Source organism: Chlorocebus sabaeus, chromosome 10 (genome assembly GCF_047675955.1).
Source record: "Chlorocebus sabaeus isolate Y175 chromosome 10, mChlSab1.0.hap1, whole genome shotgun sequence".
Taxonomy (NCBI): Eukaryota; Metazoa; Chordata; class Mammalia; order Primates; family Cercopithecidae; genus Chlorocebus; species Chlorocebus sabaeus.
The window spans coordinates 77731779-77749511 of NC_132913.1; the positions used below are offsets into that span (position 1 = coordinate 77731779).

General features: G+C 38.9%; 1 protein-coding gene across 3 annotated transcripts in view; it reads left to right on the forward strand.

Moving 5' to 3' along the window:
• MFSD6 (major facilitator superfamily domain containing 6) overlaps nucleotides 1-17733 on the forward strand; it is an 87096-nt gene that overhangs the window by 15328 nt on the left and 54035 nt on the right. For all 3 annotated transcript variants that reach the window (XM_007965655.3, XM_007965652.3, XM_007965653.3), the window contains exon 2: nucleotides 12838-14428. In XM_007965655.3, coding sequence (XP_007963846.1) covers nucleotides 12891-14428 — 1538 coding nt within the window. In that variant the 5' untranslated portion in view covers nucleotides 12838-12890. The remainder of the gene's footprint in view (nucleotides 1-12837; nucleotides 14429-17733) is intronic.

Genomic DNA, 17733 nt, shown 5'->3' on the forward strand with positions numbered 1-17733 from the left:
AGTAGGATTATCACCTGTATGTCTTTAAATAAAATTCTTGTATCTGTATTTCTTGACTTTAATTTTATTTAAAGACACTAGATAACGTCTAGCGTCTTCCCACTATGCAAGAAACCGAGTTAACTCTCTCTTCTGCTCCTGACTCTCTAATGAGAAAGTCCAGCTTTCTCATTACTTTGACTTTCCAACGTAGCTATAAGGCAATTTTGGTTAGTTCAGTATTCATGTTTGCATTTGTATGACTGTGTAATCATAACAGAGACATGCAGTAAACTGCATTTTTTTTTCTTTTTCTGTGCAACTCTGTTTTCTTGTAGTGTTCTATTTAACTTTCTCTGTATTTATCAGTTATTCATCCCTGAATGTTTCACCAGCCATCTAAATTTCCTCTTAGGACTTTCAGGTGTATTAGTATTCTACCAGTGTCATTTTCCTGACGGTCTCTCCTGAAACCTGCAGTCCTGTTGGTTCAACCACTAGACTGGTTGCCCTTGTGTCTGGTACAAAGCTGTCATCCTGGGATCTCCAGTTCTGTCATCCCTGTATTCCCATTGCTTCTCTCCCATGTTAGATCTCTTATTTCGTATATCCCATGTCTGTCTTTTGCTTGATTTATCCTTTTGTTCTGGTGGAACACAACCTGAGAAAGGGTACATAAGAGATAAATTTTGTGAGAAATTGAATGCGTAAAATGTCTTTATTTCACCCATAAACTCAAGTAATAATTTGGCTACATATAGATTGTGATGTTGTTGAGATATCTGAAGCCATTCTCATTCCTGATCCTTATTATGTGAAATATTTTATTCTTTGAAAGTTTGTAAGGTAATTCGTTTGTCCTGGTATTCTGAAATGTTGATGATGTGCTTTGTCTTGTGTTTACTTTTATCCATTGTGTTAGGTACTAGGTGGGTCATTTCACTTAGACAACTCTTATCTTTCAGTTTTGAGGCATTTTCTTAAAATTTTAAAGTTTTCTTCCCTTAATTTTTTCTGTTTTTCCTTCTTGGAGTTATTCTTTTCTAGATGTTCGACTTCCTGGGAGATGCTGTATCTGTCTTATTTTTTCTCTCCTATTTTCATCTTTTTTTTTCTTCATATTAAGTTCTTTTGTTGTAGAATACTATAGTTCATTGAGTTTTTACAAAGTGAACACGTCATGAAATAAAGCCCTAGATAAAATATGTTATCAGCACCCCAAAATTCCTTCTAGTCACTGTATCCCTTAAGGGTAACCCCTATCCTAACTTCTTTTAATTAAACTTTATTTTGAGATCATTGTGGATTCACATATAGTCGTTAGAAATTAACAGAGCCATGTCCTATGTATCCTGTACCCCCTGACTTTTCCCCAGTGATAACATCTTGCAAAACTATAGCACAATAGCACAATTGACATTGAGGCAGTCAAGATACAGAATATTTCTCTCTGTTGCCACCAGGGTCCCTCATGTTGCCCTTGTATAGCCACCTCTACTTCCCTGCTGTCCCCACTCTCTAGTGAATTCTTGGCAATCACCTGTCTGTCTCTATTTCAATGATTTTGTCATTTCAAGAATGTTATATCAATAGAATCATACAGTATGTAATGTTTTGAGATAGGATTTTTTCATTCTTTATAATTATCTGGAAATTTATCCAGATTATTGCATGTATCAGTCATTTGCTCCTTTTTATTGCTGCGTAATATCCCATAGTCAAGCTGTAGTACAATTTGTTTAGTCCTTCCATCCTTTGAAGGGCTTTTGGGTTGTCTCCACTTTTTGGCTATTATGAAGAAAGCTGCTGTAAACATTTATGCACGGGATTCTGTGTGAAAATAAGTTTTCATTTATCTGGAATAAATTCCCAGAAGTATAATTACTGGGTTGTATTGTAATCATGTATTTAGTTTTATAAGAAACTGCTAAACTGCTTTCTAGAGGGGTGTACGATTTTACATCCCCACCCACAGGGTATGAGTAATTTGGTAGTTGTGCCTCCTTATCAGAATTCAGTGTTATTCCTATTTTTATTTTAACAGTTCTTATAGACGTGTGGTGATATAGCATCATGGTTTTAATTTACATTTCCCTAATCATTAATGATGTTGAACATCTTTTCATTTGTATCTATGCATCTATATATCCTGTCTATCCTCTTCAGTGAAATGTCTCTTTATGTCTTTTGTCCATTTTCTAATTGGATTGTTTGTTGAGTTTGGAGAATTCTTTATATATTCTAGAAACTAATCCTTCACTGGATTTGTGGTTTCCAAGTATTTTCTCACAGTCTGTAGCTTGTGTTTTCATCCTCTTTGCAGGGGCTTTTGTAGAGCAGAAGTTTTAAATTTTAATGAAGTCTAACATTAGTTTTTCCTTTTATGGATCATGTTACTGGTGTTAAGTCTAGAAACTCTGCCTAGCACTAGAGGCTAAAGATTTTTTTATTCACTTTTTTTTCTAAATGTTTTATAGTTTCAAATTGTATAGTTAAGTTAATGATCCATTTTGAGTTAATATTTGTATAAGGTGTAAGACTTAGGTTGAGGTTCATTATTTATTTATTTTTTTTTTCAGACGGAGTTTCACTCTTATTGCCCAGGCTGGAGTGCAGTGGCTCTATCTCGGCTCACTGCAACCTCTGCCTCCCAGGTTCAAGTGATTCTCCTGCCTCAGCCTCCTAAGTAGCTGGGATTACAGGCGCCTGCTACCATGCCCAACTAATTTTGTATTTTTAGTAGAGACGGGGTTTCTCCATGTTGGTCAGGCTGGTCTTGAACTCCTGACCTCAGGTGATCCGCCTGCCTTGGCCACCGAAGTGCTAGGATTACAGGCGTGAGCCACCACGCCTGGCCGAGGTTCAGTTTTTTGCCCATGGATGTCTAATACCTCAGCACCATTTGTTGAAAGGTTACCTTTCCACCATTGAATTGTTTTTGCATCTTTGTTTAAAAATAGTTGGCATATTTGTGTGGATTTTTTCTGGGTTCTCTATTCTGTTACACTGATCTGTGTGTCTGTCCTTCTGCTAATACCACACGGTCTTAATTAATGCATAGCTATATAATCTTTTTCAAAACTGCTTTAGCTATTCATTTCTTTCCTTTTCTGTATAAATTTTAAAATCTTGTCTATATCTACAAAAATATGTTGCTGAGATTTTTATAGGAGTTGTGTTGAACCTGTATATCAATTTGAGGAGAACTGAAATTCATAAACATGGATCTATTTATTTAGCTCTTTGATTTCTTTCATCAGCATTTTATGGTTTTCAGCATAAGGCCTTTTACACATTTTTAAAATTTATACCCAAGTGTTTCTTTTTTAAGCAGTTGTAAATGGTGTTATAATTTTGGTGTCCTTGTGTTCATTGCTAGCATATAGAAATACAATTAATTATTGTATGTTTATCTTGTATCCTGTGAACTTGCTGAACTCACTTATTAGTTCTAGAAGTTTATTTATAGGTTTCTTGGGATTTTCTACCTAGTCATGTTAACTGCAAATAGGGACAGTTTCTTTGTTTTTGATCTGTACGTCTTTTGTTTTCTTTTATTTCCTATTGCACTGGTGAGAACTTCCAGCATTGTATTGCATAAGAATGATGAGAACAGACAGTCTTGCCTTGTTCCCTACCTTAGAGAAAAAGCATTCAGTCTTTCACCATGGAGTGCAGTGTTACCCATGGGTTTCCGTATGTGATCTTTATCAAACTGAGAACATTCCCCTCTGTTCCTATTTGTCTGAGATTTTTATCTCAGAACCTATTTTCTGAGACTTTTCTGTGGTATTTGGCTGCAGTGGAAGTTATTATCTAAATGAATATTTAATTTTATCAAATGTTTTTCTGTATTGATTGGTAAGCTCAAGTAATTTTTCTTCTTTAGCTTATTAACATGGTAGATTGAATTGACTGACTTTCAAATATTGCATCAGACTTGTATTTCTGGAATCAACCACACTTGGTCATGGTGTATAATTCTTTTTATATGTTGCTAAATTCTCTTTTCTTATTATTTTCTTAAGGGTTCTTGTATTTAGATTTACCAGGGATATTAGTAGTTTTCTGTTTTTTTGGACAGTCTTTTTTCTGGACATAGTATTTTGCATTAACAATTCTTTTCTTTTAGCACTTAAAAAAAAATTGTGCCACTTCCGGTATCTGTGGTTTCTCAGAAATCTGCTATCATTTCAATTGTTTTTCTCCCATCAGTACGTTGTGTGTCTCTGCTTTCAAAATTTTTTTCCTTGCCTTTAGTTTTCAGAAGTTTGACTATGATATGTTTTGGTGTGGGTATTTTGTTTTAGGTTTATCCTGTTGGGATTGCTCAATTTCTAGAATCTGTAGGTTTATGTCTTTTGCCAGTTTGAGAAGTTTTCAGCCTTTACTTCTTTGACAACTTTTTCACCCCCTTTTTTCCTCCTCACCTTCCAGAACTATGATGACATGAACATTAGATCTTTAGTTACAGTCTCATAGGTCCTTAAGCCTCTTTCAGTTTATTTTTTCTCTGTTCAGATTGTGTAATGCTTATTGTTCTGTATCCCAATTCACTCATTAATCCCTCTGTCCCCTCCATTCTGCTATTAAGTGCATCCATTAAGATTTATTTGGTTATTGTATTTTCCAGTTCTAAGTTTTCCATTTTTTCTTACATTTCTTTGCTGAGACTTTCTATTTTTTTATTTTGTTTCAAGCATGTTTATAATTGCCTATTTAAGCATTTTTAGGATGGCTTTTAAAAAATATTTCAAATTCAGGAGGCACAATGCATGTTTGTTACATGGGTATATTGTGTAGTGGCGGGGATTGGGCTTCTAGTGTACCCATCACCCAAATATTGAACATTGTACACAACAGGCATTTTTTCAGCCCTCATCCCCTTTCCATTCTCCCCATTTTTGGAGTCCCCAGTGTCTATTATTTCCAAATGATGGTTGTTTTTAAAATGGATGTCGTTCCTGTCATCTCAGTGTTGGCATCCATTGATTGTCTTTCTCCATTCAATTTGAGATCTTCCTGGTTCTTGGTGTGATGTATGATTTTTGATCGAAAGCAAGACATTTTGGGTATTATTTTATGAGACTGTGGATCTTATTTAGACCTTCTGTTTTAGCTGACTTTTTCTGAAACTGCTCTGGCAAGAGAGGGGAAGATGCTGCCTTATTACTGCCAGCTGGAGGTAGAAGTCCAAGTTCCTCACTTAGCCTCTCTGGATACCTGAAGGTGAAAGACTTTTTGTTGCTGTGAAGTGGAGATGGACATTTCAGCTCTCCAGTAGGCCTCCTCACGTGGCCTTTAGTGACACCCATTGAGAGTGAGGGGTGGACCTCCTTATTGCTGGCCAGTAGTAAAAGTCCCAATTCTCTAACTCCTGACATTACCCCAGTGGGGAAAGGTAAGGGTGCCTTGTTATCAACAGGTGAGTTGGCAGTCCAGGCTCCCCATGTAATCTCCACTGATACTGTGGCCTCATTACTGCCTAGCAGGGATGAAAGTCCTTGCTCCTTTATCTTCTCTGATCCCACCTCAGTTGAGGGATTGGGGGTTTCCCATTATAGCCTGGTGAGGGCAGAATTCTAGGCTCCCCGCTCAGCCTTTGATGGTGTGGGCAGGAGTGGGAATAGGGTTATGGTCATTTTTTCTGTGGTATTTGGCTGCAGTAGAAGTTATTATCTAAAGTTTTCTGACTTTCTAGACTGCCCCTTTCCTGGTTCATTAGACAGAGAGAGCAGACACTTGTTGGGGCTTTTTGTTTGCACCCATCTGCACCCATCAGTATTTCTTGGTTCTTCAGCTCCACTCATACCTGTGTTTTTCCTTGGGTACCAAGGTCCGTAGCTGGTCTGCCTTTTTTTGTCTATCTTTCAGAGTCTTCTATGTTTACTTTAAATATTATTGTCTATAGGTTTTAGTTGTACTTAGCAGAAGCGATAGAGAAAATTGTGTCTACTCCATCTTCTTGGAAGAGAAGTCTACGACTTTTTTTTTTTTTTTTTTTTTGAGACAGAGTTTCACTCTTGTCACCCATGCTGGAGTGCAATGGTACAATCTTGGCTCACTGCAACCTCCACCTCCACCTCCTGGGTTCAAGCGATTCTCCTGTCTCAGCCTCCTGAGTAGCTGGGATTACAGGTGCTCGCTACCATGCGCAGCTAATTTTTATATTTTTAGTAGAGATGGGGTTTCACCATGTTGATCAGACTGGTCTCGAACTCCTGACCTCAGGTGATCCACCCACCTCAGCCTTCCAAAGTACTGGGATTACAGGTGTGAGCCACTGTGCCCTGCCATGTCTACAACTTTTAATACCATAACTTAGTTTTGCCTGCTTATTGTTTTTCCATAAGCTGAATCATGTGCTCAGTGATCTTTTGTTGTACAGTATCTTTGGATGGAAAATCTACAATTTATGTATCTGCTTATGTAACTGCTCCCAGTTTTGAGCCATTAAAATTATTCTGCAGTGAATATGTTTATAGATGTCTTTCAGTGAACATACATGTCTTTTGGTTATCATAGGGTGTTACACTCAAGATTAGTAGCTATTTCCAGTTTTTAAAGTAGTGTATCAATTTACAGTCCCACCAGCAATCTGTGAGAGTTCTAATGCTCCATATCCTCATCAACTTCTGATATTACAGGTTGAGCATCCTTTATTTAAAATGCTTGGGACCAGGAGTATTTTGGATTTAGGATTTTTTCTAATTTTAGAATATTTGTTTTATACTTACGTTCAGCCTTCTAAATCCAAAAATCCAAAATGCTACAATGTGCATTTCCTTTGAGTGTCATGTTGGCACTCAGACATTTAGAGATGCTTATTTATTTATTGAGACAGAGTTATGCTCTTTCTCCCATGCTGGAGGGCAGTGGCGCTATTTCAGCTCACTGCAACCTCTGCTTCCTGGGTTCAAATGATTCTCCTGCCTCAGCCACCCGAGTAGCTGGGATTGCAGGCATCTGCCACCATGCCCAGCTAATTTTTTTGTATTTTTAATAGAGATGGGGTTTTGCCACGTTGGCCAGGCTGGTCTCAAACTCCTGGCCTCAAGTGATCTGCCTCCCTCGGCCTCTCAAAGTGCTGGGATTTCAGGTGTGAACCACCATGCCCGGGCTCAATCTTTTTTATTCTAGCCATTTTTAGAGTATGTTACATTATTGTATTCTGGTTTTAATGCTTTCACTGGTGATTTATCAAGTTGAACATCTTTTTACATATTTATTGGCCATTTGTATAGGCTCCTTTTGTGAGGTGCCTGTTCAAGCTTTTCCCTTATTTTTCCTATTGGGTTGCCTGATATTTTCCTACTGATTTTTTTTCTATTGATTTTAAATAATAAATTTTTGTGTATCTGGATACATTATTTTGTTATATATATATATCACCAAAATATCTTCTCCCATTCTTTGACTTGCCATTTCAATCTTTAATGGTGCTTATGAACAGAAATTCTTTTTTTTTTCTTTTTGTTTTTTTGAGATGGAGTGTCGCTCTGTTGCCCAGGCTGGCCCAGGCTGGCCCAGGCTGGCCCAGGCTGGGCAACAGAGTACAGTGGCGCAATCTCAGCTCACTGCAACCTCCACCTCTGAGGTTCAAGTGATTCTCCTGCCTCAGCCTCCCAAGAAGCTGGGATTACAGGCACCCGCCACCTTGCCCGGCTAATTTTTGTATTTTTTAGTAAAGATGGGGTTTCATCACATTGGCCAGGCAGGTTTTGAACTCCTGATCTCAGGTGATCCTCCTAAAGTGCTGAGATTACAGGCTACTGCGCCCAGCTGGAAATTCTTAATTTTAATGTAGTTCAATTATTTTTTCTTCCTTAATGTTTAGTATACTCTGTGTCTTATTTAGTAAATATTTTCCTATCTATAAGTCTTTAAGATATTTTTCTATGTTTTCTTCTAAAAGCTATGTTATTTAATCTTTTACTTTTAAAGCTACAATCTATCTGGAATTGATTTTTGCATATGATGTGAGATACATATATCTGTTTATTGTTGCTCTTGTTCTTCATTTTCCTAAGAAATTGCCTCAAATTTGTCTTTCATATCATCTCTTAATTTTGCATTTATGCTATAATACTTATAAATTCCAGAGCTTTTTATTCAAGCATTCCTTTTATCTGCCCATACTACTTCTTCTTTAAAAATATATATTATTCTGGTATTGTTTCATAGTTGCATGATTTTCTCTTATTTTTGAAGATACTAAGAATATATTAAAAAGTATTTTCCTTTTTACTTGGCTTCTGATTTCTCTGGACTGATAGTGTTTCTTGTTTTGGTGCTGTTTTTCATGTAACAGACTTTCCTCAAATATCTTATAATCCTTGGTAATTACTCATATTTAGTGGAAGGTCTTGATAACTCTGAGCTCCTGTGTAGGGTCATTGGGTTGTGTTATTTAGTTGGAGAGGCTTCAGTGTAAGCATCTAGAGGTCATTCCTCTTAGGCTAACTAGATTCTCTAGAGAAGAGCCTTCAACTTTCCTGCCTAGAGGATGGAAGTTTTGCCAGCCTCTGGGAACCTCCTGAGGAAAGTAGGATGGGGAAAGGGGCCAAGGCTCAGAATCCAGGATGTGTATGTTCACTTGATGCCCTGCTTTCAGCATGGCACCGCTTATAACTCTGCTTGGTGCTGTATGGTCAGAAAACCTCTGTGTTTCTTGTTTGTTTGGTTTTGTTTTTTGAGACAGAGTCTCGCTCTGTTACCCAGGCTGGAGAATGCAGTCGCACGATCCTCGGCTCACTGCAACCTCCGGCTCCTGGGTTCAAGTGATTCTCTTGCGTCAGCCTCTCAAGTAGCTGGAATTACAGACGCCTGCCACCAGGCCTGGCTAATTTTTGTATTTTTAGTAGAGATAGGATTTTGCCAAGTTGGCCAGGCTGGTCTCGAACTCCTGACCTCAAATGATCCACCCACCTCAACCTCCCAAAGTGCTCGAATTACAGGAGTGAGCGAGCCACTGCAACTGGCCAAAACCTCTGTGTTTTACTTTCCAGAGGAAAATAACCTGCATTTGTTTGGGGTTTAGACTTTCAGTCTGCTCTATTTGAGCACCTCCCCAACCCCTGCCACCGCCCCCCACTCTCTCTCTCTCTCACTCACTCACTCACTCACTCACTCACTTATTCACACATACACTGTTTCTCTTACTTGCAGATAAATATAGCTAACTTATGAGCCTTTGAGGGATTCTGAGCAGTAAATTTCATTAGTTCTTGGCTTTCCCTATAATCAACCAAGGTTTTAGTCTTCTCAGATCTACCAAGTCTTTTACCAATTGTTTACTTTCTGCTTTCCAGAATTTAATTTTATTGCTATTATGTGCCCTTTAATCTTTCTAGCTTGAATTATGACTTTTACAGTGTGTGTGTATGTTTGTGTGTGTGTGTGTTTATTGTCATTTTAGTGGGTTCAGGGAAGGATTCAAACTACATGTGTTTAATCTGCTCTCTTTACCCAGAAGTATCATATAATTTTATACATTTGAAACACAAGAAATGTTTCTTTCAATTTTGAGCTCATGAATTAAATTAATTTAGAAAATAGATTTGAGGGCAAATTATTTGTTCTTTTCAGATGATAAAATAGAATTGGAGCTGCTGAGTTGGATAGATGAAGGCACTAATGATGAAGGAAAAATAGGTATAGAACATTAAAGAAGGTCATTTATAGCTAAGCAGCAAAAGATTGGATTTTGCTTTTCCTTCATGTTTTCTAGGAGGAAAAAATTGTTTTCCTTTCACTATTAAGAAAAACCTGATTTGGAAACTAGATAGAGGTGGTGGCCATATACATTGTGAATATGGTAAATGCCACTGAATTGTTTACTTTAAAAATGGTTAATTTTGTGTTATGTAAATTTCACTTCAGTTAATTTTTTTTTTTTTTTTTTTTTTGAGTCGCCCAGGCTGGAGTGTAGTGGCACGATCTCGGCTCACTGCAAGCTCTGCCTCCTGGGTTCACGCCATTGTCCTGCCTCAGCCTCCAGAGTAGCTGGGACTACAGGTGCCCACCACCACGCCTGGCTAATTTTTTGTATTTTCAGTGGAGATGGGGTTTCACTGTGTTAGCCTGGATGGTCTCGATCTCCTGAACTCATGATCTGCCCCATCTTGGCCTCCCAAAGTGCTGGGATTACAGGCGTGAGCTACCGCACCCGGCCTTCAGTTAAAATTTTTTTTAACCTAAAATACCCACATGAACATTTTCAAAGCTTACAGCTACATTGACATCTGGCTTTTGGGGATAACAGATAAATTGACTCCTTACATAGGTCTCCTTAAGTTGTGTTTTCATTGTCTACCTAGGAGCTTTGTAGAGATTAAAAAATGCTTGCAAGCATAATTGTAGAAGATTTTTCAGAATGTTATTCATTCTGAAATGTTATTCATTATTTTGGGAAAAGAAAGAGCAAGATCTATTCCAAGGGGTGGCAAGTGAAATTGATACTTTAGTAAAGAAAGTAAAAGGAGGTGGATGCAGTGGCTTACTCCTGTAATCCCAGCACTTTGGGAGGCTGAGGCAGGAGGATCACTTGAGCCCAGAAGTTGGAGAACAGCCTGGGCAACATGGCAAAAACCCCATCTCTACAAAAATTAGCTGGGCATGGTGGCATGCGTCTGTAGTCCCAGCTACTAAGGAGGCTAAGGTGGGAGGATTGCTTGAGACCAGAAGGTTGAGTCTGCAGTGCCATAATTACACCACTGCACTCTAGCCTGGGTGACAGAGTAAGACCCTGTTTCTCAAAAAAAGAAAAAAGAAAGAAAAGAAGGTGAAAGGAATTAACACATATTTAATGTATATACCTCCTACCATCAGAATATGTTCCAACATAATTCTTGATGCACACAAGATCTTTTGACTCTTTAATCATTCAATCTTTAATAGAAGAAAGGGAAAATCTGATGGGATGGTGGCACAGTTCCTATAAATTTATATAAATATATATTGCTAATCTCTTACATGAAAAACGTTTCTTTTTTTTTTTGAGACTGAGTGTCGCTCTGTCGCCAGGCTGGAGTATAGTGGCCCAATCTCTCCTCACTGCATCCTCTGCCTCCTGGGTTCAAGCGATTCTCCTGCCTCAGCCTCCCAAGTAGTTGGGACTACAGGCGCGCCACCAGGCCCAGCTAATTTTTTTACTTTTTGTAGAAATGGAGTTTCACCATGTTGGCCAGGATGGTCTCAATCTCCTGAACTCATGATCCGCCCCTTCAGCCTCCCAAAGTGCTGGGATTACAGATGTAAGCCACTGTGCCCGGCCAAAGCACTGTTTCTCAAAAAGGTTTACTGGCGTCTTATCTAAAATGTGTTATTTTTTCAGTTTAGTGTGTCTTAGAGCAGGGTTCCCCAACCCCCGGGCTATGGACCGCTAGCACTCCGTGGCCTGTTAGGAATTGGGCTGCACAGCAAGAGCGGGCCAGCATGCATTGTCACATGAGCTCTGCCTCCTGTCATATCAGTAGAGGCATTAGATTTGCACAGGAGCGTGAACGCTATTGTCAACTGTGCATGTGAGGGATATAGTTTGTGTGCTCCTTATCAGAACCTAAGAATCACCCTGATGATCTGAGGTAGAGCAGTTCATCCCAAAACCAACCCCCTCTCCCCATCTGAGGAAAAATTGTCTTCCATGAAACCAGTCCCTGGTGCCAAAATGGTTGGGGACTACCATCGTAGACAGCATGTGTCCTGAAGCCATAATATCAGGGTTCAGATCCTGGCACTGCCTCTTAATAGTTAAACCTGCCATGCCTCATTTTTCTCATCTGTAAAATGGACAAGATAATAGGGCTATTATGATTAATATGAATGTATACATTTAAAGATCTTTTAATGTTATCTGGTACAGAGTGCTCAATAAGTATTATCTGCTCTTTTTTCTTGCCATTTTTTAAAATTGCTATCTATAAAGCACATCTGGAGAACTGTACATAATATATGGAATGTGAAGACTACTTCATTACCAGGATGTCTTTGTCATGGCTCCAGTGAGCACTATAGTTGCAATAGTGCCATTGGCTTCCTCTTTCTCATTACATTTGTGGTTGTAGTTAAGTGCAACCTATTTTTCCTTAGAAACAGAATGTTTTTGCTACCTTTATTTTCTAAATTATCCTAGACTTCATAATGCAGTGGATTTGTTTGAACAGTAAAATCAAGAAACTATAAACAGTGTTTATTTTCAACTGTCTGTATTTGGTTTAGACATAATCCCTATTATTTGTACATTTTCCCTTGGAATCAGTGAAAAGACTGGGAATGAATCTGAGCTGTAAACCTGCCATTGGAAGATGTAATTAGTCAGTCAGTGGCCACAAAGAGTATTCAATTTTTTTAAAAGCTATTTTCCTTACCAGTAAGTATTGTGTGGCTGCAAGTGATAAATGATGAGAATGCTCTCTTGCAATTACTATTTTAGTTTGTAACTGCTTAATTTCCTGCAAGATGAAGTTCTATGTTTACATGTTATGATTTTCTTTTCTTTTCTTTTCTTTTCTTTTTTTTTTTTTTTGAGACAGAATCTCGATCTGTCACCCAGGCTGGAGTGCAGTGGCACCATCTCTGCTCACTGCAAGCTCCGCTTCCCGGGTTCATGCCATTCTCTTGCCTCAGCCTCCTGAGTAGCTGGGACTACAGGCGCCCACCACCAGGCCTGGCTAATTTTTTGTATTTTTAGTAGAGATGGGGTTTCACCGTGTTAGCCAGGATGGTCTCAATCTCCTGACCTCATGATCCGCCCTCCTTGGCCTCCCAAAGTGCTGGGATTACAGGCGTGAGCCACCGCGCCCGGTCTACATGTTATGATTTTCATTACTAAGCCGTCTTTTAAATTTTACTTTACAGATCAACAGTACAAATTCCGAAGGTTGTAAACTTGCTGATGGTGGTGGTAAGCCATGGCAGATGATAAAGTTGCTATTTTAACGGATGATGAAGAGGAACAGAAGAGAAAGTATGTGCTTGCAGATCCCTTTAATGGTATTTCCAGGGAACCAGAACCACCTTCGAATGAAACACCTTCCTCCACAGAAACATCTGCTATTCCTGAGGAGGAAATAGACTGGATAGAGAAACATTGTGTTAAGATAAACAATGATCTTCTAATTTCCAAGGTCTTTTATTTTTTCTTTTACTCTGCCTATGGCTCTCTCTATCCCCTTTTGCCTGTGTATTACAAACAGCTGGGGATGTCTCCAAGCCAGAGTGGACTACTAGTAGGTATTCGCTACTTCATTGAATTCTGCAGTGCCCCCTTTTGGGGTGTAGTTGCAGATCGCTTTAAAAAAGGCAAAATTGTCCTCCTCTTTTCTCTTTTGTGTTGGGTTTTATTCAACTTGGGCATTGGATTTGTCAAACCTGCTACCTTGAGATGTGTACCAAAGATTCCCCCAACAGCTCATCCCACCAATGCAAGTCACCGGTTAACTATCCTGCCAACAAATTCTTCCTTTACCTCTTTCCTCACCATATCACCAAAAATGCGTGAGAAAAGAAACCTGCTTTTGGAAACAGGGCTCAATGTCTCGGACGCTGTTACTTTGCCAACAGCTCTAAACATGAACAGTGAACACACTCTGCAGCCCCAGACAGATGAGATTACTAACCGTATGATGGACTTGACTTTGAACTCAAGCACAGCAACCCCTGTTGTCCCCCCAGGAAGTGTAACCAAGGAGACAACCACTGTTATTGTTACCACCACCAAATCTTTACCTTCTGACCAAGTCATGCTTGTTTATGATCAGCAGGAAGTTGAAGCTATATTCTTGGTGATCTTGGTAGTTGTCATAATAGGAGAATTTTTCAGTGCCTCTTCTGTCACAATCGTAGACACAGTGACACTCCAGTATCTGGGAAAACACAGAGATCGCTATGGGTTGCAGCGCATGTGGGGCTCCCTGGGCTGGGGCCTGGCGATGCTGTCCGTGGGCATCGGGATCGACTACACCCACATCGAAGTGCTCATCGATGGAAAGGGGTGTAAGCCCCCTGAGTACAGGAATTACCAGATCGTCTTCATCGTCTTCGGCGTTCTAATGACCATGGCCTTGATCGTTGCCACTCAGTTCCGGTTCCGGTACAACCATTTCAAAAACAATGATTCTAAAGGGAAAGAGGTGGAGATTCCACAGGTGGAAAGGAACAACTCCACAGAGTCCTCTGAGGAGACAGCAACCACCACAAGCCACTCGCAGGCCTTCAACTTTTGGGACTTAATCAAGCTGCTCTGCAGCGTGCAGTATGGCTCAGTGCTGTTTGTGGCTTGGTTCATGGGTTTTGGATACGGCTTCGTGTTCACCTTTCTCTATTGGCATTTGGAAGACCTGAATGGAACTACAACCCTCTTTGGGGTCTGTTCAGTCCTGAGTCATGTGTCTGAGCTGACAGCATATTTTTTTAGTCACAAGCTTATTGAATTGATCGGCCACATCAGGTAAGAATATGCTTACAATTGCTGCCCCTCAGCAATTGAACTTTATCTTTTTATAGTTTATAGTTCCTTTTACTACATTTTAAGGTATTATAATTTGTGTTGAGGATAGGGTTGGAGTGGAAATGGGGATTTCTGTTTCTCTTCCTCCTTAAAATAGAAACAAAGGAAAGGAAGTCATGAACCTGGTTGGATTATCACAAATAAACAAAGAATGGCTTCCTCTGCTCTCCCACCCCACAGAAAAGACCTGTAGGCTACCTAGCTATGTGCTAAGAGACTCTCACAGTACATGTTTTCAGGTATAGGAACACCAGCTTAGTGAACATATTATTCCACGGAGGGTCCACCCATCCTAGGCATTTATGAAGCAGAGCTTAAATAGATAAAGTGGACTTTTTTTAAGCCTTTATTCTCAGCTACTTGCTGACATAGATAGAGCCTGAATATATGGCATCTAAAGATGTCCATTATATCTAATAAGACTGTGATGTAACCCACCATAATCCCTAATTCCATAATACTACATGGGTGAGGTTCTTAAGTATTTTTTTGGATTATTACATGAATCCCTGCATTTTTGTCTACCATGAAGATAGGATATTTGAAAATCTTTCTTCCACCTAAAATTTCCCATGTAATTCTTTTAGTTAAAAAAAAAAAAATCTGTAGACTGGGCACAGTGGCTCACACCTGTTAATCCCAGCACTTTGGAAGGCCGAGGCGGGTGGATCACTTGAAGTCAGGAGTTTGAGACCAGCCTGGCCAACATGGTGAAACCCCATCTCTACTAAAAATACAAAAGTTAGCCGGGCATGGTGGCACACACCCGTAGTCCCAGCTGCTTGGTAGGCTGAGGCACAAGAATCAGTTGAACCCAGGAGGCAGAGGTTGCAGTGAGTTGAGATCGTACCACTGCACACCAGCCTGGGCAACAGAGTGAGACTCCATCTAAAAAAAGAAAACACCCTATAAGTGCCTAGTGTTTCTTGTTGTGTACTATTTCTTCTCACCATTAATGTATATCTTGCTCTTTAGAGATCTTTCTGCGCTGTTGGCTCTAAATGTGGAGCCAGCTCCACTTAAGCATTCTTGCCTTACAGAAAAGTACGACATGTCTGTTCCTAAAATGTGAAGTTGCTATAACTAAAAGAAAGCAACCAGATGTGTTTGTGTGTATTTAAATCTGCTATTTCTATAAGAAATTAAAGAGGAGAAATAGACAATGACAAGATTTGACAATCCTTTATTTCCCTTCTATTAACTGAAGAAAATACTTTATAATTTAAAGTTTCAACCTAGAATCAATCATTTCTTTAAGCAATTGTGAGTATTTTTGTTGTTGTTGTTGGTTTAGTTTTGCTTCGGGAAGTGGTGTTCTGTTCCTTCCCTTTCTTAGATCTTGGATCCCTTTGTTGTCACTAAACAAAGTCAGGCACTGTGTGGATATTTCCTGGACCCCCAGAACCCCCGAGGCACATTTTGTAAGACCATTCCGAGAAAGAGAGCCCACATAATATTAAGGACTCAGAAAGTCCTTTAATTTTGTCCACACTATGTTTAGATTATCTGAGCTGTTTGAATTGACCAAGATGAATCAGATGCCTCCCTTCAACTTGGGCATATAAGCAAATCTCACTGCATTTAATAATGTCTTTAAAATCACTGTTATTCATTCCCAGAAAGGTACCCAGTTAGGTCTTACCAACGAGTGGAGTTCTTAGACGTCATTATTTAATAAGTCAATAGCATGAGTTCAATACTGACTCAGTACAGAGTGTGTGTTCAGGTTCTATTTTCAAAGGAATTGTTAGGTTCTTTCCACATGCTAAGAAAAGATGGTTCTCATCTACCTTTGCCTTTTGTCTGAGACATATGCAGCATTTTCATGATAAAATCCTAGGGGGTTTACTACTCCTTTTGGTAAGCTTAGACTTGTGTGTTTCTTGGGTAGTATTAGTTACTCATTATTTCAAAACCTACAGTTCACTTAACCTTAATTTTCTGGTTTTACGGACAAAAAGCATCTTCCTTTTCTTGTTTAATAATGTGATGGAAGAAGATGACTATTGTGGTCATATTGCTCCCAAGAGTCTGCAGGAATTCCATCAGTATGTGGTCATTTACCTCTTTTGAATTTTAATTCTGTCCATTAAAATGTATTAATTATTTTAAGTGCTTTTAGAAGAGTCTAATAGCTAAAATGAGACTATGCCCACGTACTCGGGTAGAATGGGTCTGTTCCTTTTGTGAGAATTTTGGGAGCTCAGTCAGGTGGTATTGGTTGTGATTTGGGGATTTACACTTTCCGCTGGAAGAATACCATTCATTAAGTAGTTGGTGAAGAGAAATGATCTCTGAATTATGAGCCTTGATGTGTTGCTTGTAGGATCACAGAAGCAGATCTCCCCATGGCCTTTTTGCATGCATGTATATTATTTCAGTACTTTGTGGTTGTCCTATTGGAAGTTTGCTTTTAGGAGTTGGCACTACCATATATTTGTGGATATTCACAAATTCTTCATCTAGAGTAATAATAAGAAAGATTCATACCAGAAAATAGTTTTTTTAAAATAGCATGTCCAGTTTTGAACTCAGTATTTTAACAGTTTCATAGTATACAACCAGTTTTTCAGGGACTGACCTGTCAGTCTAAAAACACACACAGAGTATCGGATTTCTGATTTTGACCTTGGATTTTGTCCTTCTCTGGAAAGTGACTTTCTCGGGCAAATAGGATAATAATGCTAAATATTTCCACTTTTAAAAATAAATAAATTTCTTTTGATTCGAAGTCATAAGACTTTGGAATTTACAGCAAGTATATTTTTAGGCTATAAATGATTAACAAGATGTAAGTGTATCTTAAGGTATCTTCACGTTGCTTAACATTTTAGCAGCCATGAGTAGGATTGTAATCAAAATACATTGCAGTAAAACATTTGTAAATTTGTAAATCATTACTTTCCAGTGTTAGGCCATCCCCTATGTTATTTGATTTAAATGTATTTACATTTTAAGGGACACAGAAAAATCTATTCAATCCATCTGTGACTTTGCCCTGGAATTTTTATACTCAAGGTCAGTTTTGCCATGCAAATATTATCCAGAGGGGGGTTACATTACCTATTATTAGCCATCAATTACTGCTCAGTGTTAGCTAAATATACAAATGAACTAGCCAGTCAGTTTGGGAAAGAAGAAAATACCTGATGCAGCTAGTAAGAGGAGGAACACCAGGCTTTCTTGATGGGACGCTGCAGGATGAACCAGAACAGATAGCAAGATGCTGGGCTTCAGCACAGCCA